The sequence below is a fragment of the Cyclopterus lumpus genome, chromosome 9 (assembly GCF_009769545.1).
Source record: "Cyclopterus lumpus isolate fCycLum1 chromosome 9, fCycLum1.pri, whole genome shotgun sequence".
NCBI lineage: Eukaryota > Metazoa > Chordata > Actinopteri > Perciformes > Cyclopteridae > Cyclopterus > Cyclopterus lumpus.
In genome coordinates this window covers 11,112,052-11,137,438 of record NC_046974.1, presented here as the reverse complement: position 1 = coordinate 11,137,438, position 25,387 = coordinate 11,112,052, and the positions used below count along the sequence as shown (strand labels likewise).

General features: G+C 39.5%; 1 protein-coding gene across 1 annotated transcript in view; it reads left to right on the top strand.

Moving 5' to 3' along the window:
- The first annotated feature begins 2,371 nt into the window (after nt 1–2,371).
- The window catches only part of si:dkeyp-14d3.1 (transmembrane protein 132C), a 90,615-nt gene continuing 67,599 nt past the window's right edge, over nt 2,372–25,387 (top strand). The window contains exons 1-2 of the mRNA XM_034540793.1: nt 2,372–2,411; nt 3,391–4,279. Coding sequence (XP_034396684.1) covers nt 2,372–2,411; nt 3,391–4,279 — 929 coding nt within the window. The remainder of the gene's footprint in view (nt 2,412–3,390; nt 4,280–25,387) is intronic.

Sequence of the window (25,387 nt, the reverse complement as noted above, 5' to 3'; positions counted from 1 at the left end):
TGCTGCATACTTTTGTTAATGGTGCACATACTGCTAATAAACAATCCAGTGAAGTGAAGTAAAGGGAAATCTGGCCAAAGGGACATTATAACAAGCCAGTTGTAGGGGCCAGAGCAGGAGGGGGCCCAGACAGCCTCCAAAAGAGAGCTTTTATTGAACAGGAGTGCCGAGAGCAATATTCTCTCAGGGGGTCCAGATATCTAAGCTACACCCCTGCTGCACAGAAAAACAAAGAACTACTGGAGTTTGAAAAGTACGTTTGTAATGTGTTTTTTCGATTTCTCCTCCCCAGAACAAAGGAGGGAGCTATTCCTCTTAAAATAGCTGTGTATGATTTATTAATTCCAATATCTAACACAAGCATGCTGATTTGGATTATGCTGGATCTGGGTTTGGAGATTTCCAGGCTTTATGTGTCTTGAGATTATTTTGCAGTTTATGAATTCAATGTTTTTCTTTCCAGACACTGGTCTGAGAAAAGGTTTGCTAGCATAGGCTGCTGCTAGGTGAGCTGGTTTGCAACTGTTTGGACACACACACACACACACACACACACACTCACACACACACACACACACACATACACACTGGAAAACACTGAACAGAAAAACATGCATGGATTAAAGCAATGTTTTTTAATTGTTTGTGCTAAATCAACATCAAGTTCAACTTTCTTTAGTATTGATCACCTGAGCGTCCAAAAGTAATTATTAGACACACTGTATATTCTACTACTCACAGTAACAGTTTGGTGCAGACATATCAAGATCCTAATTAGAATTGGAATTTTCCATCTTCTGTTTCATTTCCCCCTTTCCACCTCAGCTCATCTTATTTTAGATGTTGTTTGTACACAATATGTGCCTCGGTGCTTTGCTTTGAATAGCATTCAAATTACTTCTTTGATAGGTGGACATGGTAGTTTGATGAAACCGTGGGTTCCTTCAACAAGGTCTTTCTTCATGTTTGCAGCACTTGTAATTGTAAATAGTTAGGACTCATTCATTTGGTCTGGTTTATGACTTTATCATTTTGGCTGGCATTAAATATTAACAGAAGAGCGTTTTACAAGTTCATTATTTGTAATGTTTTTATCAGATTCTAAATAGTGGATCAAGAGCCTCTTTCTGATGCACAATGTATAATATATAAGCAAAGCAACAATGACATGTCCAGTCATTAATCAGGAGCTTAATATGCATTGAAAAAAATATTTTGAATAAGGAGTGATTTTCTGTAGAAGCAAAGGTCTGAGCACATTTGAGTCCTTTCTGTCTGCTGTGAATCATCCCATTTGAACACAGTGCGTAAGCTGCACAGTCCAGTGGAGACTTTACTTTCCTTGAGACATGAGGGCTCAGACACCAGTGAGGGGAACGCTACCGTAGCCCCAAGGGACCAGAGGATGACTTTGTTCCTGACTGTTCTGTCTTGCCGGACTATCAAGCTTTTCATTTGTCAGCAGCACAAAGCCACAGGAATGCCTATTGCCAACAAACAGCACAAGGCTCCTGCTTGTTCAGGAGAAAATACAAATTGATCTGTGGTGCTCTGTTGCTCAGAAGTCTGTGTTCCCTGTCGTAAAGACAAGGTCCGGATCAGAGTGTTTTACTCCGATGCCCTAAGTAGGACTGGTGCTGCCCCTTGGTTGAGGGTCAGAGCCCGCCGCCACCTTTGCACCCTCAGTGGGACAGCAGCGCTGAGGTCAAGAAGGGCACCATGAATCACAAATCCCTGTCCGATTTGTAAACTGTAGGGACATTGATTTTACACAGATGATAAGAGGAAAGAAATCCTCTGGCAGCTAACAGGAAGATTGTGGTATGCTGAGGGAGTGTAATCACTCAGCAGATTGCTCTTGAGAATGTCAAAGCCCTTTCTTATTGTGATTTAAATCTTTTTTTTTAAGCGGGCTGTGCTGCTCCTCAACCAGCAGGGCCATAGGCAATAAAGCAAACTGTACTGTGAACTTTATCTTTCCAAAACTGCACATATCTGGCACATATCTGTTTTTAGATGATTTGATGAGCAGCCATACCAGTACCTGAACATCCAAACATTATTTATAATAATCTCCTAATTGTGTTGGACCCTTATCAGAGTATGACATACTAATGGTTCATATTTTGGTCTGTGCCAAAATGATGTTGAAGTTCAATAGAGAAATATTTTTCTCTAAAGATTTCAACATTTTGAAATATTATATAAACCCAAGAGGATATCCAATAACTTTGCCATAGTAAAATAAAATGGGGAAGTTTATGATTTCCTACAGAAACTATTTGATCAAAGCATAGTAAACAAGATTATATATCCGATCAGGAATTCGATGGTAGATTTGATTCTTTTGAACATTTTTGATACTCTGGACATGTCTACCTTGGGGCACCAGACCCCCAGCGGCCTCAAAAGTCAGGCTTTTATTGCATTTGAGTGGGTTTGCAAACTTTGTATTGAATATAAAGCAATAAAGTACAGCATTTTATTATTTTGAAATGATACATTTCTATTAAATAATTGTATACAGCACACAGTAAGTTTATCAGAGCATTACAATAGTTCACATGTTGACCACTGATTTCTCTCATTGTGTCTCAAAATGTAATTGTCTTATATATAAAAATATATAAAAAATAATGCTATACAAACAATACATAATTTGGTAAACTGTCATTTCCTGAAGATTATACACATAATGCAATGAGAAAAAAGTGTTATTCATGCAGAAAATAAAAGCAATATGGTGTAATATGCTGGTTTCGATCATGAGATCTAGAGTCTGACTTTACGCTGCAGTAAATGCAACAACAATACAAGATGAAGCATTTCATTTAGCGTTTTGAATTCTGTTTGTAATTTCAGTATTTTGTGTTTAAATGTAATACTTTTTATCAAATCTGTTTAGCTTTTTGCATCAAGAGATTTGCACAAATATACTGTATATTTATTTTCAGTCACATAGCAGCAAGCTGTAACCAACAAATAGACTTAATTGATAAATTGATTAAAGTGTTGTTTTTTTAATTGTTTGATTAATTGCTTTATTGTTTCAGCATTAATTATGTTGTGATGGATTGTGTCTTCTCTCTGTTATACTGTTACAATACAAACACTTCACTACACGCGCCTTCACAATTCTCACAACCTAATTTCTATTGACAACAATATGATGAGTCAGAGACTAGGTGGCAGGTAAACATATGTAACATCCCATTAAGAATAGGAACTATCACTGTGGTGACCAGTTGACCCACCACAGTTGAACATTGAGATGTGTTGTACCAGTTTGTCACTGCTTCAAATGGCTGTCACTCACTATTTGTCTAGTTTTGACTGTCTGTGTACACCAAGTGAGCTTGCCCTGACTTTGTATTCTCCTTTGTCTTTTAGTAACCGACTGTCGAGTCTTAGAGGGATTGCAGAGATATTCCTCCAGCCCCACATACCTGCCGGTCAACTATCGGGTGCTCAACGCGGACTTGGCGTTCTTCCTGAAGGAAGCCAACCAGGACTTCATGAGGAACTCTAGCCTGATGTCCCGGACTGAGCCCTTCTTTATCTACCAGGCCAGAAGTTTGCCCTCAATGAACACTAGCTATGGGCCCCTCTCCGTGGAACAACCTGTCCCTTTAGAGCTCCTACAGAGCCCGGGGACATTTCCTGCCTCTTCTGTTTTTACCTTCAACTGGAAGGTGCAGACCTTTATCATGAATACCAGGATTCACTTGGCCAAGCCCAAAGTCCAGGTGCTGTTTTATGTTGCAGGCAGGGACTGGGACGATTACAGCGCTATCGACAAGCTGCCCTGTGTGCACATGTTTGCTTTCCATGAAACCCAGGAGGTGCGTGGCACATGCCAACTGAAGGGGGGGCTGGGGCTGTGTGTGGCTGAGCTGGAGCCCTTGGCCAGCTGGTTCAGCCCACCCAGTATAGTGCCAGGACGCCAGAGGAACCTTGAGGTGTCCGAGGGCACACCAGTGGAGCTGTACTACATGCTGCAGTCCGCAGAAGCAGGGGAGTGCCACTCAGAGGAGGCCAGGAAGGACGACTTCATCCGCTCAAGCCAGGAAGGGCTGTTTGGTTCCTACACCTCCACACCGCTGCGTAGGATCGGTGGTGTGAGGCTCTACCAGAACCCCACTCCACCGCCCCTTGTTGAACACAGGCTTGATAACAACTTTATGGTCATGGTGCCAGCAACACCCGTGAGACAGAGAGAAACCGTCTCTGCGTACATCACTGTGTCAGCCGACTCGCCTGTGGAGATGTTTACTCTAAGGTAAGAACACCTTTCTTGTTGTTCTCGTGCAAAGTGTCTGGTTGCAGACTTTCTCTGTCAGTCTAAGACTCTGCAGTCAGTGTCTATTGACTCTTTTTGCCACACTAAGGTTTTTCAAAAATGTATACATCCACACTGAAACATGGCTAAATCTTATTTTCTTTCTATATACTCTTTTTTTATGAGCAAACACTGTGATCCACAACTCAGATTGGTAACTGTTCTTTCTCACAGCCGGTTAAACCTCTGTTCTCTCCCCTGCTCTCCACGATCACTCGTATTGTGTTTCATTATAATCACAATTTAGTTGTTCTCATTGAGTTATTTCTTCTTTTTCTGTAGTCAAACAACTGAATCAGATGAACTAATTATTTGATTGCAGCTCATAAACGCCACCTGTTAACCAAGATAAACAGCCATTCCTGTGCTGCCACATTGTGCCCCTTGATCAAATCAGCATTGATCGTGAAGTCGTCTGACAACATGAACGTAAACACAAGCTGACGACAACTTTACTGCTCGATTGGCTGTATTGGAGTGATGAGAGAGAGTTCGCACATCTTCAGCACATGTCTACATCTGTGAAGGCATGTGCCGTTATTTTAGAGAAGTAATCTTAGTTGTCACCTGTGTTCAGGCATGTGTGCCGGAGAATAAGTGAATCTGTCAACAGGAGCGGATGTTTGTTTTCTGTCAATTGACCTTCATCACGCACTCCATATAAGTCTGCACGTCTGCACATACACGCTCACAAAAGACAACAACCAATTCAAGGGACCAAGCTGCGAACCATGCATTGACAAACATGGACTCATACTTATCTTTAGATCTTTTTAAGGTATGATGTTGGTAAATTACCTGAATTGACCTGTTTGTATTTTCTGGGCCTATGTGCCGGACTTCTTTTGCTGGAACCAGTTGCTAGGCAATCAGCGCAGACTCCAGGAAGTTACTTTCCAATGAGAGTGGACTTTTTAAGGCCGATATAATAACTATTGTTTTGAGGAAGAAAAAGCAGATAGAAGATTTTTGGCCAATCGGTCAAAATAATAAATACCTAAACAAATATATAAATATGGGACTGAACATTAAACTAACCATACAAATAGTGAGCAAATACTTTTTCTTTAAAAGGAAATTCACCTTTATCCCCCCGATATCAGTCTGAGTTTATGACAAGTTTAACTTCTGCAGCAGCCTAGTCGGCTACTTATGTATACACTGTTTTTAATAAACCAGTTTTTTGGCACTCCAAATGTATTCATTAGTAAGAGAATATAGTGACGTGTAATGTATGACATTGTTAGAATATATATATATATGTATTTACAATGGCCGATGCTGCTCTGTGGTTTATTACTGTGCAGGATTAATTCTGTTGCGCGTCTCGTTAAATTGTTAAATGCCAGTCATACCAACCATTATTGTTGGATCATATTTCCAGGATAAAGAGGACCCTAAAGTGTGCAATTTCATTTCATGAATGGATAGTTATGTGGCTGGTTTAATTGGAAGACAGAACGCCAACTTGGTACGGTTGAATGATTTATTTAAAAGAAGAAAGAAATTGACACTTTTATTGATCCCCGTGGGGAAATTCTTCTCTGCATTTGACCCATCCTTAGTTATTAAGGAGCAGTGGGCTGCAGTGAAGCGCCCGGGGAGCAACTGAGGGTCCTGCTCAAGGACACTTTGATATGCAACTATGTATCGAACCGGCTACCTTGTGGTCACAGGACAACCACTCTCCCCCATGAACTACAGCCTACCCTATTCCTCCCTGTTTGCTGGTCTTGTATCACGGACTGAAGAGCTGATAGTGTTGCATTATATATATTGGAAAGATTACTTTTGTGAAGGGTTTGAAAACGGGTCAGATGTGACATGAATACCAGTTGTCCGCTTGCTATAAAATCTGCTGTTCCCCGGGGAAAATGTAGTCCCTATTTACTAACCCTATGGCCACAATAATGTATTAGAGGTTTTTCCACAGAGTAGAGAAACACTTTTTGAAATAACATGCAAAAGCATCCCTCATTATGTGTAAGGAGCCTCTATGTAAAATGATGATGTACATCCTTGCGTAACTGATGGCTGAGCAGCCGTCGGCCATTATCGGAGCCCAGTGACAACGATGCGGATAATTTTGAAAACTTTATATCTGCACAGATTAATCGGGTGACCTCTACCACCAAGTTAGTTTTTTTATGGGTTTTGTAACATTCTAGAAGTTATGTTGTTGTTTTTTATCTTCTCGGGTAAAATGTCTTCCACAGTGAAAGAGCAGGGTTATCTCTCGGAAATAACTTGATTCAGTCAAGCTGTTGATAGATACTATTTACAGTGAACAGATGAGAGAAAATGATTTAGATAATTAACATGCAATGCAAATTAGGATGTCTTTAATTAAAATGCATGTCCATTAGTGGAATGACTGAAGCCGATATTAATCACACTGGTTTTGAACATGTATAAACCTTCTCGAGAAGCTGCAACAAGGGGTCACGCCAATTTGTCAACCTGTGTAAATGAAAACAAGCCGTATGCTGAATAAGAGTGTTTTGTGCTTCGGCAAGGTGAAAAGCTTGGTGAGGCAATTTTATAATGAAACTTATTGTTTATAAAAAAGCTGTTCCACAGTCCTTTTCCTCTTCCAGGTGAGAAATTAAGATAATTCACCCAGCTTAAAAACAACAACATTTGAGCTGAGCTGTGAAGTTTGAACAAGTTGAATACATTATCCAGACTTATGTCCTTCTTGTGTTTCATTGAACTACCCAAACATTTTTTACTGAAGTGATAAGGCATTAGAACTTTTTCCCGTTTTCTAAATCTAGAAACTCTCCTTTCATCAGTCAAATGAGCCGGCCAGGCTGGCCGCAGAGGCAACCACGCCTGTGCTGTTTTTATTTGGCAGAGTAGCGCACGGCGGGCGCAGGTTGGCCATCTGAGAGCGACAGATATGAAAAGGCCTCTGTGTGGTGCTAGGTGATAAGACTGTCCTCGTACATGCATTTGTTAGGACGCGTAATCACCACAGCGAGAAGACTTTGATCTCTATATTCACAACATCATTATCATCTGTGTACTGCACACTTCTGTGTTAGCCATTGTTGGCTGTGGAGCCCTGAACGCTTATGAGGCTGTAAAATCTGTCAAACAGACCTTCTACCACTTTGGTTTTACATGTTTATTGGATGCCCGGTTTCATACATTTATTAACAAATTCCAAGTCCGCCATACTTTTTTGGGGGGTTTGGGCATATGTAAACAACACATCGGTATTAAAATGCTCACTATTTTTCTACATATGGCAGAAAAAGGGGAAAGAAAAGGACAATGTAAATGGCCACTGTGGCCTTCAGAAATGATTTTCTCTTCTCCAATTCAGATTTCACCTTCGTCTTATCCATTATGCTGAAATGCTCATGCAGTGATGCTATGCAATGAGAGCTAATTTCACATATTTTTAATAGCCAATCATCCAACCAATTTATTGCTTTGTGGATTCCCAGCATGGTATGCCTGTCTTGACATGATACTTTTAATTTGATGGACTCTGATTGATATGACCTCCTCTGTGTTAATAGGCTGTGTCACTCAGAAAGCAAACTTATTTTAGTGCGGTTTGCTCGGATTTAGAGGGGCTTTGATGTGGGGCATCAAATAGTTGCTGCTTTTAGTAACTATCATGAGTCCTCCTAATGTATGTGTGTATTTCTATTTCCTGTCTCTTCTCCCTTTGACAAGCCATTGTCCACCGGAGAAATATTATTTGATTCAAATGTGAATTGAAAGAGAAACTCCCTGAATATCAATACTAAAAGACTATTGTGTTTGCTGTTAATATAATATATATAAAAATAAACTGCCATCATCTGCATGGTAATGCCAATGTTGAGGGATCAACCATGTTAAAAAACATGCCCCTGATAGTATAAGGTACTTAAGGAGTGTGCAGAATTATTACAGTGTTCACCAAATGCTCATGAGATGATCTTATTTTATTTCATAATACAAGCTATACTTCTCATTTTATTCTGAATTTCTGAAAACGTTTGGTTTGAATTCAGCCCACAGTATTATTATGTATTCACAAATTAAAAGGAAAGTTACCAATATTTGAAGTATTTAAGTGGTTCAGGTCAGACAAATTCATATTTAAAAATTCAACTCTGGTAAAAACATGGAGTTGTTCAAAATATATTATTTAAAGTAAGACACCAACTATCAAGACGAAGAAATAAGAAGGATCTTACTTAACCTAACCTGATGCATAGGTCATTCTCTGGCTCTGATTTTAAAGTTTGGCATTTTTAATTTGGGTGCAACATTTGTTTTCTTTTTTTTCTTTTGTTGGACACTTATCTATCTGAATGTGTGAAGTCTTGCACTATTACGCGTTAAATACGTACAGGAGTTTAAACCATATCAATTCCGACACTGTTTCAGAGTAAAATAGTTCAATGCTGTACATTTAGTGGCATTTTCAATTCAACATCAGTAGAACATTTTCAATTGCTAATAAGGTCATCGTGGCTATTTGCTTCAATACAGGGTTTGCCGCTTTGTTTTTTTATGTATCTTTTAATTCAACCAAAATGTCCCATTGAGATAAAGGTAGTCTTCAGGTATTAAAGCAGAGGTGGGTAGCATTGCCCTGAAACAAAGACCACCTATATTACCATCATAAAAATTTGTACATAGTTACATGAAATAAAGCATTTATCTTCAACAAAAAGAGCAGAAATAATACTTCACACAGCAAATGCCATGTGGCATTCACAAACTGAATTGGTGACCAAGACGTGTCAGAATCTACGTGGCTTACCCGTCTCCTAAACATTGTATTTGTTTATATAATCAAGAAAACAGGTTTTTAGAGAAACATGCCAAAATGTAGTTTTCTTTTATTTAAAATAATGAGGATACTTTTTTAAATATATCTGTGAAATGTAGTTACAGTTAATCACCTCAAGATATTTCATGACGTTTTTTCTTACAAGTTTACACATCCTGCAGTCATTTTAATACAAGGTGATAAACGTCTTGTAGAAATTGACTAAACATACAGGGAATTATAAAACATAACATCTTATGATGGTTTTCAAATGTCTTGTGAATATCAAAGGATATCATCCAATATAAATTACTGTGAACAAAACTGGATTAGACAGGATTAACTCTTTGGCAGCGGTGTGTTGCTGTCTTCCTTCTTTGATATCTCCCTGCTTTATTGTGCTGAATGAGAAGCAGGATCACATCATAGTCTCCAGTCGAGCTGTTTCATCGTGAGCAGGAGTCACTCCTTCAAACAACATTTCTGCACACCAGCAGATTCTGCACAGCAGCATGGGAGTCAAATAAAGGAAAGGACATTAAAAAGGCACTTAGAACTAGAATGCCCATTAAATTGAATATAAAAGTAATGTATAAGCTCATTAATCATAATATATTTCTTGTATCACTGCGAAAGATTTAGATTGTTATATGTCGTTGATAATTCATTATTATCACTCAGTATATCAGTATGATATGCAAATGAAATGCAGTAAAGGAAATACTTTTAAAGGATCTTTTTTTCCTCCTGAAGTCTCTAGTTGTATAAAGAAGAAAATAAAACAGCACCAAAGAAAATGGCTCTATTTCTGTCTTGGTGCAGTGCTGCCATACAGCATGAGTCACTACTGTACAGTGAGGGTCATTACATGTGCATTATCCTCCCTGGGCGGCCTTGGCCATAATTTTAACAATAGATTAGTCGATTTAAGTAACATAACATTTCACTAGAGCAGATGGTCTCCCGAGCATGTTGTATTTATAACCTCTTTGTATATTACTTACCATCCATCCATACATCCATTTTCAATACCGCTTATCCTCATTAGGGTCGCAGGGGCGCTGGAGCCTATCCCAGCTGACATAGGGCGAAGGCAGGGGACACCCTGGACAGGCCGCCAGTCCATCGAGGGCACATGTAGGGACATCTCACATTCACACCTATGGGACATTTAGTAGATCAAATTTAACCTGCAGCATGTCTTTGGACTGTGGGAGGAAGCCGGAGAGCCCGGAGAGAACCCACGCTGCCGACGGCGGAGAACATGCAAAACTCCACACAGAAGGACCGCTCCGACCGGGTAATTGGAACCCGCGCCCTCTTGCTGTGAGGCAACAGTGCTAGCCACTACACCACCGTGCAGCCCTCACGATACATAAAAATAAATAAAAAGAGGTCATCCTCATTTCGTACCTAAACACAAGATATCCTGTACATCTGTATGTAGCACACCTGCATCACTCTACAGAGTAAATACACAATCACATCACACAAGTTCAATATATCCAGAAACCCAGATATATTTTTATTAATTTCCCATCTTGTTGTTTTCAGTACCAACCACCACTCATTCAAGTGACATCACTTCAGACAGTTTATCATATTTTGCATATATATATTTTTACAACAAAGCAAGAAGACGATAACGACACACACAGGAGGGGAGAGACTTCCTTCTCTGCTCAGGGAGACATTACTCCACTCTGAATCAGAATCAGAATCAGAACCATTTATTGCCAACTATATTGGACATACAAGGAATTTGTCTTGGAAGGTGGTGCATAAAAATTGGACAATAAGATAATTAAGATAGTTGTTTGCTAAGAGAAATCTGTAACACTTATCCCCCAAATATTTCAAAATATTACTTCAGTATAGGGAAAACGTGTTGCACCATTGATAACTAAAAAAGTCATAACAAAAGAAATAGTGTAGATAGTGTAGATAACAAATCCAATATTTGTCACATAGGCCCTATTACACACATCAGTACTGAAATAGAAAAAAAGACAACATTCATGACAAAAATTACAAGGTTGTAAATATTTCAGCAGTTTGAATGAAGAGTTATGAATAAATAAATGTTTTAACGACCACTAAATGAATGAACGGGGCAGAGATAGCAGCATGTTTAGTTACCACTGCAATACGTTTTCTTCAACCCCCCCTTCAAATTATATAAAAAATATTTGAGATCAAATGTAAAATGTATGCAGTCTGTCAGACTTTAATTGTTTTTACTGATAACTGTAAAGATCCACTTGCACTGCATTCTCTCACAAGAAAGGTTTGAAATGAAACATTAATATGGGATGCAAAAAAGATAAAAGGCCCACTCAAGCTCTCCAGAAAAAGTCAGACTTTTCCCCCTCAGCTCCTGGAAAGTGCATTTCACAGGGAGTGACCTTACATTTAGACCTGGATCTAACAAGTGTTTCCCAAAAAAATTATATTTGTTTGATCTTGCTGCCTTGGTCATTATTTGACTTTAGGCCCTTAAAAGGCTCTGAAATGGGAAAGGAAAGATTGGGATACAATTGGTTGAAATGACTGTGGTTGTACTCTCAGCCATGTTTTGTATGTGGTAAAAAGGATGTAGAAGCTGGGCCAATGTGCTTGTATGTATTCTTTGTGTGAGTCGCTGTGTGTGCAGGCAGATGTACAGTGGGTGCAGGTGAGTTGTGTGAACACTGATTGTATGTTTCAGCTGACGTGTTTTGCCCACCCGATGCACACTGCTGGTCTTCTGCATGCAGTTTGTTTTAATCGTTTGCCTCCCATGGAGAACACTCCACCAAACATTTGTTTGCAAACAAATTTCAATAAAACTGTCAGCCTTTTGCGATCCCATTGTGTACGCGTGTGTGTCTGTGTACGTATGGGAGTATTTGTGCACGTGTTTGTGAACAGTGTACAGAAGTGTGTGTGGTTGTTTGCCGACACATCAGAGCCGCCGTGCCATGTTGTGCACTGAGAATACTGAAAGTATTGTATGAGCGACTGCGATGGAATCAATTGGCCTCGTCTTTACAAGGCAGTGCATCAGTGAACAAATGATTTACCATTATGCTTGATTATGTGTACTGATGGACAACAGTGGCTGATGTATGCAAGAGGCAGGGGCCTAAAATAACAGCAGGGCTGGGAAAGAAGAGAAAACAAGCATTAAGAAACGTCTAATCTGGGGTACAAGTCACAGTTCCATATACACTTTAAATCATTGTACGAGTCAAAGAATTTATTTTCTGGATAGATTTTACATTTTTGCTTGATAATGAACTAAAATGATTGACTGAAACAGGCCATTGATATTGTTGCAGATTAATTTGCTGTCAAGAATTTGACAACTGTTTTAATCGGTAAATGATTCATTTATTAATCAAATAATCATTTCAGTTCAAGAGAGAACTCCCCAGACTGTCCTCCCTCTTATCAATTACGAAGGCTTACATGGGCCAATAGTAATTCAGATGACATTGCAATTCTGTGTACTGAATATGTCAAAAGCATGTGCCTCCTTGATTTTGAATTATACTAACAATGTGTTCATGTGCACATTAAACAGAATAATGTTGTATTCTAAATGGACAACCCTCTGTCTCTAAAGGCTGACAGAATGCTTGTGAAGTCAGGTGTACGCGTTGGTGGAGGAAGTATTCACATCCTTTACTTAAATGAAGTCACCACTGTAAAAATACTCCACTAACTAACTTAAGTAAAAGTATGTATCAGCAAAGGTTTTATATATGATCAATATTACTGCTGCCTTAATTTGTTTATACTGTTGGAAAATATGATATGCAGCAACACAATGTATTCTACAAGAGGGGTCATATGTTGCTGCTGTCCTGTAAAAAAACACATATCGCTAAAAAAGTATTTTTAGGGAAAAATCTGCCTTGTTTTCATCTTTATGACAATGCATTTTATAAGAGTGTATTCAGTTTAAGAAGTATGAGGATTTTCCCAACTCATAAGAAAAAGAATACAAGTTGTGGATTTTCATGGAGATACATGATACATCCTGCAGGAAGGTCATGGATATTGTAATCTGAAAAAAGTAACTAGAAACTAAAGTTGTCACACAAATGTATGGAGTACAAGTACAATATCTATCTCTAATATGTAGTGGAGCAGAAGGATACAGTTGCATACAATACGTACTATAGTGACATGTCACCAATGGCTGTAAGCATGTTATTTCAGATAGCAGCTGACCACTCATGGGACAAAAACCTCCAAATAAAACTAATAATTCATAGAAATAAATGAATAACTACTCATGTTGAGGAATGGATAGCAACATAACTCACAGATGAACTCAGTGGGTCACACACACCAATACATTACGGTGGCAATCTCATTTGAAAGCCATCATCGATGGCTATAAACAGCCTCTGAATCAGCAAACACTGGGGTGCTTCTGCAGGGGGAAATATGTGATGAAAGACTAAGAAAAATGTATTGTCATTTATTGGCAGGCATTAAAGCCATAAGCCATTTTGCAAAAAAATCGTCTGCATTTGAAAGTGGGGGAAAGAAGCACTGCAGGGACGAGATATAGATGGTTAAGACTACACCTATCTGAGAAAGCAGCTTCAAACATGCAATAAATACATATTGTCAGGGGCCCTATTTCTCGTACCTGGCTAACGCAGTTAGCGGGATAAATATTCCAGATGAGATTACACAAGTCAGGCCTTTCGGTTCCACGAAGCAAGTTCGGCAAAATCACCATAGCAACACATACAAAAATTTGAACCTGCACAGGCTCATTCAGTCTAGCTGGATAAGCTGGCCACTCCCGGAAGAAAATAAAAACGCCATGAGGAAGGAGCGATATTAGTTAGATTAGCGTTTTATAGGGAGAGAATTCTTATCACGTCATGATGACTTCCTATATGAGCGCTATCCATTCTGCCCACAAGGAATCATTTATTTACAGACCTTTTCGAGCTGTACATTGAACCCCACACTACGCAGCCGGTCTCACAGACTGTGCAGAGCCTTGTGGTACATTGTTGTACATTGTGGTACAGTGTGGTACCGTGTTGTACATTGTGGTACATTGTTGTACAGTGTCAGTGTAACAAGTGTGAGTTCTGGCAAACGATAAAAGACGGCAACACACGGTATTCCACAAGTAACCGGTTTTATTACTTCACGCTTCCGGTTCCGTCCTGCTTCCGAACGCTCGGTCAGCGTCTGCTCCCTGCTCTCTCTCCCGTTCTCCAGCCACTACCTACTCTTATACTGAAGAGACAAACATTTAATTGACCCCAGCTGAGGCGGATTACACATCATGGCACTGTTCCCTGAAGCACACCCCCGCTCCACCCACTCTGCAGCTGAGCCTAACCACACCCCACTGCCACAGTCAGTGATGCAGAACATCGGGAAAGCCGCTGTATGTGGTGTTCGTAATGTTTATTTAGTGTTTAAGAGACTCCTGGATGTGTTCATTACGTTCCCTGGCCATGTCTGAGTAAATGCAAAAAGTTCTATATAGTCATCTCCACATACATGTATATACACATATTATCTACTTGTTCTGAAAGAGTTGAGATAGTTATTTTAGATCTCATTGGATGATGCATGCCATTAAGCCGACTGCCAGCAGGCACATTTAAAGAAATATAATCGGATTGATTGGGGTGATGAGAACACGCGTTCACACCAAAAACAGTGCGAGTAGATTCCATGAAAGTCAATGCACAGACGAATGGATGCGAATAAAGAGGATTTTCATCCACTTATCTAAATGTAACTCGGTGAAAGTTACCTGTGTGAGGCTACGGGTGATGTTATGTATATATATATATATATATATATATATATATATATATATATATATATATATATATATATAATGTTATGAACCCAAACACGAGGGCATTAGATGTTCCGATATTTGAGGGATTTCCACAACAAATATAAAGCAGAAATTTCTTCCATGGTGCAGACGGAAGTTATAACTGTTTCCATGGAGATAAGCCACGCCCCCTCTCCAGCTCGAGTGAAGTGAATGAATTGATTAGATTTTGCCATGATTATGGTCTGGAATTCCTCAAATACGTTCATGATCATCTCCTGCTCCTCAGTGGAGAAAAAAGAGTCTCTTCCTTTAAGTTTATTTGCCTTTGTGCTGTTAGAAAATCATGGTTTCGGTGATCGACTTTTTGAAGTCACGCGCAACTATCCTGTGAACTGACGTCTGGCTCAAATTAACGAGATAGTTTGAGCGCGGATCAGACTTTGAGAAACCGGGATAGCCTGCTTTCAATCACCGTGTAAATTTAAACTGGCTAATAGGACATTTGATCGACTTAGTTGAGCCACGTACGAGAAATAGGGCCCAGATGTCTCCCAGTCATAATGAATAATTTCTCTGTAGTTTGTTTATATTTAGTTGGTGAGAGGATGTATTGTGATTTGGCAACATGCGGCAGATTGCTTGTGGTTTTCCAAATCCTTCTTCTCGTTTAAAGTGTCCAATAGTGTCAAAAGCACAAACTGTGGATGCAATAATTTACATTCCTTAAAAAACATACACAAATAACAACAACGACGACACACAGCGCTGGGATGTTCAGGAGCTGTTTTCTCTTCACGTAGTGAGGAGTGCCCTCAAGTTTTCATTAAGGCAGCACAACGGGAGCCACAAGGTGTCAAACATCAACGTATTTTATGCTGAGCTTGCCTATTTAAATTTGTCCCATAATGATTGTAACATTTTTATAAGCTGCTAGAGTGTGTGGCCTTGCCAGCGGGCTACTGAGGTCCTGTTAACAAACACTGCTGCCAAAATCTGTGTGCACGGAGAGGTGCAAACACTGTAATAGAGCAGGTCAGAGTGGTGCATAGCACCCACATCTAGCCCCCATCGATCCCACACAGCTCCGCGGGGGTGGGGATGGGGGGGCTCCTTCTAGTCTCCCTCTTAGTGGAAACACAGTGTTGCATACCCAGGAATAGCTTTCATATAAAATTAGACAGCAATAAGGATATACTGTTGGCTTTCTCGTTACATAGCGGAATGTTTTTTCATTGCAACTCTCTGCATATGTATGACGATTTATTTGTGTCTCAACTATGAAACATTTTTAGTGCAGAAAATGAATCTACTTCATAGTCTAGTATCACTTGATTCAGTAGTTTTGACAATACAGTCAACAGTGCACAATAAAACTTGCAACCCTGCAATAATTAAATATGTGACAGTATAAAGATATATACAAATAGATGAATATTTTTTTTTATTTTAGGGGAAGTTATCAACAGGAAACACTGGATCATATTTGAACACCTCGAAGCTTGCAGGCTTCCCTCGGAAACCAGGGTGCCACCTCCTCTGCCACACATGTGCATATAACAGCTAATGTGTGCATATAACACACATATAACATATAACAGTTAATGTGTGCATACAACAGCTAATGTGTGCATATTACAACTAATGTGTGCATATAACAGCTAATGTGTGCATATTACAGCTAATGTGTGCATATAACAACTAATGTGTGAATATTACAGCTAATGTGTGCATATAACAACTAATGTGTGAATATTACAGCTAATGTGTGCATATAACAACTAATGTGTGCATATAACAACTAATGTGTGAATATTACAGCTAATGTGTGCATGTAAGATCTAATCTGTGCATATTACAACTAATGTGTGCATATAACAGCTAATGTGTGTGCATATGTGTTAATGTGTTAATGGTCGCTCTGGATAAATTTAGCACAATCACACAGTAATGCCCCTGCAGAAGAAGAAAGTTGGAAAATCCGCACATGACAACACTTCGTTAACAAACAAAAAATCAAAGTTGGGATGTGTTTACATTTTTCCTAATGTAAAGTTTAGCAAACTAGTAAACAGATCAAACATCAAGTCAAATGTTTAAGAGCTGAAACCGTCACCCATAATGATCTTTTCACCACAATAAATACTTTTTTTTCATACAGCTAATTATTAAATAACCAAATAACCAACATAAATAACTAAAAAAAACCTCTCATTTAGTTTCCCCACCTTGCCCTGTCGTCTTGTCCTTTTATTTTTTTTGTGATGAGCAATAACGCACTTGCAAAAAAAAGTTTCTGTATTTCAAAATATCCCATTTCCTGTTCACAATTTAGAGACAAATATAGCTCTGTAGTCTTTTCTGGTAAAAAATATAATTTTTCTTGGATTTCAACAGCAGTCTCAATGTTGTTTGAGCTCTTCTCCACCACCAATCGGCCAGAATTTACATAAAGATGACTTTATCTTTCTGTTTGATCCACTGATTACATTTGTAACCGACTGTTACAGGTAAGATCAGCGTGCTAATTGTATGTCGTACGAAGGCTAATAGAGGCCACGCTCACACCACTGATAAATATATTGACCAGAACAGAGCCTCAAAGGTCAAAAAACGTTCCTGCTCTCAACATTATAAATGCAACAGTAATTAAGTCTTTGTAGAATGACTGAAATTAATTACAATAATTCACTGTTATTCAGCACTAACTAGTGGGTCAGCTTATTCAGTCCCAGGTCTTTCACTTACACGTTCATGCCCCTTTTGTTCCTTTCTAAGCATAAACATGATCAAAGCGTTTCTCTTGTAATTAATTACAGAGTCTAAGCTAGACCCTGTTAGCGGGTAGTTTCATGTTTAAGTTAGGTTCAGTATTGTGTGTACTCTTCCCGCCTTGTATTAATAGTTGTCCATCCTAAACTCCTGATTTAAATGTGTCTTTTGTAAAGCATGGCCATTCATCATTAAAGATGATAATCTTTAAACAAATCGAAAAATGATGGTATTGATTTATAGTTGTTTACACTCATCAATGGTCATATATATATTATATGACACAATCTACGACGAAGCAGATGTATAGAAGAGAGGTTTATTGGATTTTTTTAAATGTGCTAAAAGAACCATCAATCTATCATCCTCATGATTCAATTCAATTCAGTTTATTTTGTATAGCCCCAAATCACAAATTATAACACATATATATGACACATACAACATCCCTGTCCCAGGAGCTCACATCGGATCAGGAAAAACTCCCAAAAAACCCAGAAAATAACCTTTTACAGGGAAAAAAGGGAAGAAACCTTCAGGAGAGCAACAGAGGAGGATCCCTCTCCCCGGATGGACAGAAGCAATAGATGTCATGTGTACAGAATGAACAGAGTTACAACACATTCAATGAATATGACAGAAATGATGAATAATGAATAGTAGGCATGGACCATGATCCAGATGTCCACAATCCATGAAACAGAAGGAGGAAGAGAGGAGGTGGGGGTGGGCATCAGCATGGCCATGACAGGGGGCAGGGCTACTGAGGCAGGAGGCCGGCCCACCAGGCAGGAGGCATCGCGAAAGAGGCCGGACCAATGAAGCCAGGCTCTTGAGGCAGGAGGCACAAAGAAGGAGGCAGGGCCATTGGGAAGGAGGCCAGGTTCAGGGCTGGATGCAGGAAGCAGGGACAAGGAGCCAGGACCAGCTTCAGACACAGCCAGTTCCAATGGACCCTATGAGGCGAGAAGGCACAAAGACTCCGGGGAGGAAGCAGAGTTAATAAGGTGCAATGGAGAGATGTAAATTCATCCATAAGGAGAGAGAGAAGAGGAGAGAGGAGCTCAGTGTATCCTAAAACATCCCCCAGCAGCCTATAGGCCTATAGCAGCATATCTAAGGGCTGGACCAGGGCAAACCTGATTCAGCCCTAACTATAAGCGCTATTAAAGAGGAAAGTCTTAAGTCTACTCTTACATGTGGTGACTATGATGTAACTATTGACACAGTTTGTCACGCAGACTACAGTTAAACCTTGACTCCTTGGCTCAGTTCAATTGTGTCATCCATTCGGCCTTGAATGATTCTTATTAGCAGTCGGGGAAGTACAAAGATAGAATTTAAAATGTAATGATTTCCTTATCCATTTTCATGGACTTTAATGTTCCTTTAAAACTCTATAATTGGCAGTTTAATTGGTGGTATTATATTATCCCTGACACTTGTAGCAACATGTTCACTGACAGTGGGTAATTATCGTAGTTAGCTGCATTATTGCAGTTACGGGAAGTAAATTAAAAAAGTAGTCAGAGGTTAGAAACATGGTGATTCTCGAGGGCTCTTTCACTACTCCATTCTTCAGACATCCAGATACGAATATAAATAAGAGGATTATCTTTCCACCACATACAAGTGCAATCAAATTTATCAGATGCTTAGTAGATTCAATTTGGAAGACAGAGGACATTTTTCTATATGAATGTTTTTTTTTCCACACCCGATGACAGTCTGGTTTGCCATCTTTGGAAATATTCTTATTTGATTCCCTGCCCAGAGTTGGAAGAGATGATTTATACCACTCTCACCACTTTCACATGAGCATAGTATTAATCTTATTTAACTCTCATCTAGAACTCAAACAAGCATATTTTCCCAAAATGTAAAACTCTTCATTTACAGCTAATTTCATTTTAAGACTTTTTTCTTGAATACAGACAACAATCAACATAACAAAGGATTTAATTGTCGAAGAACAGTTGAACATCGCAGTTGGCCTCTGATTCATTCTCACTAGTTTAAGAGTTTGAAGTCAGAAAACCGTCTGTTGTCTCTATTGAATCAATGTGAGCATTTTAAATTCTCCTTTTGTGCATTTTTTCACATTATTGCAACTTTTCCAATCCACTGGCAATCCGAAATCCCCAATTAGTACAAATACTCAAATACTTAGAGCTACACACTCCAGCACCAACAACTAATTCATTGACTATTCACAATCCTCAGGTTGGATTTCTTTGGCTTACATGTTGCCTTGCCGATCCAATATTTTACACATAATCTATTTTCCTGATTCTGACAACCCCTGTCCAAAATCTGTTGGAAGCCACTTTGAATGTAGAAGTTATTTGGTTCCCATCTTATACTACAGTGCGAGTCTGGCTGGCTGCATGCAGGGATCAGGGCAGCTCTGCTCTCCACAGACCGAGCCCCTGTGATGACAGTCTCCCAGCGCAGCCCCACCCCAGCAGAACCGCATCAAATCAATGGTTTCAGGCAGAGCGCCATTATACCTCTATATCGAAGGCAGCTTCTTCCCTTTTCCCATCCTGCCTGAATGCTGTGAAGTGAAAGTAACAATATATCACAAATGCACTATACTAAAAGTCAATGTCTACATGTACAGATGTACTGAATAACAGCATAACTTACTCGGACCACACATATCTTCCAACTTGGCCTTCATTTTGAGCTCAACTAAACACCTACAAAGGTTTGTGGCTGCATCTTGCAACATCATCACAAAAACTGTCCACGGAAATACAAACACCTGGCAAAATACTCAAAACTGACTCTGTGGTGTCTACACGCCCACTTTCAACCGTGATGACACACAGACTCACAAGCTGAAAAGAATCTGAGTATCGCTGTCGCTGCTGCTGATTATGAAAATGTACTTAAAGTATTACTAATAATAATATGCAGAATACCTGCCCTCTGTGAGTTTTTAAATAATTAAATGAATTATTAATGTTCGAGTAATATTTTATTGGCATAGTTATTCACAGATTTATTTTACACATCGTTCAGTAGTAAAAATCTAAAATGTATTTATATATCTGAACAAGTTTGCTCATTATAAGTTTTGTATGTAAAACCTTATGGAGTGTGTCAAGTATGTGGTAACTACAGCTGTCAAATAAATGTGTTTGGAGAAAAAGGTTCAGCCTTCTGAATAGTAGTGGAGTAGAAGTAAAAAGTGTCATGAGAGAGCGATGAACCTCACATTCGTTCCCTTCATTACATGTGCTCTAAGATCACATTATTTGAACTTTATCCTTGCTTTACTTTTTGAAAACACTGTACAGCTGAGAAAGAATCCACAGGGGAAGCGTCTCTGAGTTTTAAGACCGGTAACCGGTTCTAAATCAGTAAAAACCCAAAGTATTAATTAGGAGCTAATGGTTCTGCTATCGGTGCTTTGGAAGCTACAAACGGTGATCTCCTCGTGTCAACCCTCCTCTCTCCATCTCTGTGCCTTTCTTTGCACAAGGTGCAAAGTAGTGCTTTACTCTGACAAACACACCGGCTCCGGTTCGGGACAGCGTGAGACACACATCGTGGCGGAGAGAAGGAAAAGATACATTTTACTCCAGTAGATGCTGATAACTCTCATTGTCACAAATGCAATACAACAAAAAAGTAATACCAGCAATTTATCAAAACGTTTGGCGAACAAGCAGAACATAAATCTGCAGACATGCAGAGTTTTGGAGTGTTTGGCGAGCAGCCGTCCATCCTCGTCCGCTGCAGTTTTGCTAATAAGAATATGTTTCTGAATGAAAGCTAATCACTTAGCTAATTGTTTAGCTGCCAATGTATTGGAATGATTTTGGAACTTCTTGTATTGCTGATCAAGCAAGACATTGGTTTACATAGAAGAAGAATAAAGCAATGTTGACCTCTGTCAAATAACCTTTAGTGAAAAGCTAAATGTAGTTTTGTCTTTCAAATATATGTCTCTATTATGGAAAGCTCCATTCACAACACTTGTATGATAAATAACATCTATAACCCCTTGTTTTGCTCTTCAAAACCAACCTCATGGGAAGGCCTTAGCGCATTTTAAGTTAATTGCACATGTCATGATAACACATTTTAGGCTTCATCCATGTTATTGTATGCCACATAGTTACCCTGACACAGCAGTAGTTAGGTTGAGGTAAAACCAAGCCACTACAGTTCAACATGACCCCAACATAAGCTTCCCAGTACATTTATGGAGTGAAGTGAAGCACATAGATAGCATCACGCTGGGAAATTGTCTCCTGTGGCAACATACTGTGTCCTTGTTGGATTCTAAATGGAAAAGCACTCAAAAGGGTTATATGCATGCCTATGTTTGTCAAATATATTAATTTCTCCTTCGTCAAGTATCCCATGTTGATAAACCATTTCTACATTTAGTCAGTTCTGAAATGGACATGGAGCAGAGCTCTGCATTATCAAAATGCAAGATCCCTTATTTACATTTCATCCTTGAGTAACAGTTTCTTCAATCTTTGCAAGCAACTGTTATTAACCGCGGAGACCCTGTTCTCGTAAGAGGAATATGGAGATGGAATGTGAAATGACCTTAAAGATTAAGAATTGTGTGCCAGGAAGTTGTGGTGGGATAATGTAATATTTGGCTTGCACGTACAGTAAGGGCTTGGGATTCTTTGTTTCAAGGACCGATTTGATGTAGATGCATCTCACCTTGATTGACTCTTGATAATGCTAACATGCACTCTGTCTACAAATGAAACAGCATTGTTTTTCTCATATTTCAAGTGCACTGGCGGTAAATTATTTCCATCTCCTCTCACTCTCAACACAACACCTTGGGATTTGACTGCTCAGAATGCTGAATTTTGGCATTTTACATGCACCAGATTTGGTTATGTTATTCAACTGTCTGGCATTTCCAAAGGTCACAAACCTTTACTTGTTCATTTGGTGTCTTCATTGTCAATGTATCTGTGTTCAACATTTAGTTGAGTTTTTACGGGGCGAATGGTCAGAGGTTTGTGCTTGTTAGGGATACAGAGGGGGCTGATCGGCACCAACAATCAATTCTCAGCAGGCCCTGAGTGATCTTTTCTGCCTGTCACTCCCTACTTGTTCTTCCAAGGTTTATTCAACAGGCTGCAGAATTGCCGTTGCACAGCAAAGACTGTTTGAAAAGCCCATTGGCACCAAAGCAAGAGAAAACATTTAAAAAAAAACAGCTGACCCCAAGTTTATCCCTGTCAAGTAAAATTGCTCTTTTGCTCCACCGCATTTTTTTCTTTTTCTTTTTACAATGTACTCCTACAGTGTTTGGCTCTCCTGCAGAGAATAGTCCTGTCCCTCTGCAATATATATCTACCATAGACAGACATTGAGAATATGACAGCTCCTCCTGTAGCATTAGGCACTATCTGACAGGGAGGAAAGGGGAAGCGGAGCAAAGTGGTTGGTCTGAGTGGCTAAAGACTGAGAAAGATGAACCGTAGTGGCCTCTTTCTCTCCCCATGAAAGGAGCCTGCAGGCCCATGCTGCAGCAGGAAGGTTAGGGATTCATCATTGATCAGAAAATTCAAGTGTGTGTGTGATCAGGGTGGCTGGCCCGGAGCTTGGCTAAATGGAAGACTAATGGGCAGTGGGAGAGAGCCTGACGGCCTCTGAGGAGCCCTGTTCTCTCTCCCTCCACCTGCTATCCATCACTTTTCCAGCTGATACTGGGAGATAGCTGGAAAAGTGAACACCAGCTTGCTGGAATCAGGGACCCAGCTACTGCCCACCATTAGGAGCATACAGTGTTTAACAGCCTTTCTCATTCACAGACGAGGCAGAGGAGCCTGTCTGTTCGGGTAAGGATGATAGCTCGGACAATGCTCAGACCTCAGGTGCTCTAACAAGACCAAGTTCCCAATCTTCATCATCTTCTGAATTAATTAGAATTTCCATATTATTATTATATATCAATGAAGTGTTTTTTAAATTCATTATCCAATGCCAGAAGGGATGAAAGAGACCGTAATGACTCGCAGTAACAGAGAACGCAAAGGGTGGCTTTGGGACCACCCTAATGAACATTGAAGCTTAAGTAAGCAGATTCAGACATTGTGTCTCATTGTCAATGCAAAATACATAATGGTGTCCATAAGGTGAGGGTTCAGTTTGTTTTTCTTCCAGGCTTCAGAGGAACCTTTTTACATAATCACTGGCTCTGCTTTTTCTCTGTGAGACAGAGGACACCAGGGGAAGTTTACACACACACACACACAAACAAAAAAGCTATTGAAATGGCTTTTGAAAGTCCTTTTATATAAACTCAGATTAGAGTTCTTTTAAAACAGAAGTCACCTTGAGGGCAAAGAAAAGAGATTATGGATTTTTCTTATTTGATCACCTCTCTGCTGGGTGTCCTTTACTATGGCAAAAGCATCAGAACCCTCCAGGCAAAATGGACCTTAGATTAAATAACAGATATAAAAGGTATCCCTCGAAGATTAGTGTTTATTGCACCAGTGTGAGTAAAATAAGGAACGAGTCTTTACAAACCTAAATAAAAATAATTAGAGTTTAGTTTGAAATGCAGGTATGTAGAGTAGATCCGTGGGGGAAAAAAAGCATTTTATTGCCTGATAATTTAAAGGCAAAAAAATAAATATGTTTCCTCTTACCTGTACCGTATGAAGCTTTTTTTTAACTATCTCTAAGAGTGTGGTCTTTCTATTCAAGAGCATTACGCATTGATTTAAATTCTGATGTTTGAATGCTTCCCCTCTTTGCACTCAAATAGCCCGCTTGCGCTCCAGCTTCAGCCTCACACGTGGGCTCGTCAAACATCTGCTCTCAGAATTCTCTTTTGAGCTTGGATTTTGTGTGCAACAACCATGTCAAAATTCCCCTACCAATAAAATGCCATGCTACACATGGCATTTTATTGGTAGGGGGAATTTGTGATCAATGACATAATCCCTTCCTCGTTGCGGGTGCATTCCTAATGCGCAGGTGCCATTTAAACTACGCTTGCTACTAATACTGGACCTATACTGGTAGCCAGAGCAACAAGTAAGCGACTGCCGAGTGTTTGAGTGTTCAAAGCTCCATCCTCGGTGAAACAGCAACAACTACGAGAGGAGAGAAAGAGGAAAGAGGAGAGAAAGTAGCGTGACAATAAATGGCAGCAAAACGCAGTAAAGACTCTCAATGAGCTGAAATGAAACCAAACTCCCGATTATTCTCTGTCACTGCATTCATGCAGAATCATCCACTAACGCCTTGCGATACATTTTAGAATGGAAAAATGTCCAGACTTCTATGATGCAGACATAAACTAATACATTGTTCTAAATGAACAACTCAATGGTATAATAAAGGTAATGCTAATGACACACCGAACAAACCAGGGCAAAAAAGACGGGTTGGGGGGACTCTAAACTCTAAAAAACTGTTTCACATGAACACACCAGAGCTTTTAACATGCAGTAATGAGTTGAAGGAGGTCTATATACCTGTATTAGTCAGTTTAGGCCCGGCTCACAATTTTACCGTTGGTAACAGGTGTGAGTATATTTGCTCAAATTGTCTCCGATGTGGTTTTGTGCAGGTATGTATCCGTAGCCAGGGTACAGAATCCTCCCATTCCACCAAATTCAAATTAACTGATAAAACTGCAGTGTTAAAAAGTAATTGACCAACAAGCCAATCAGCGCCA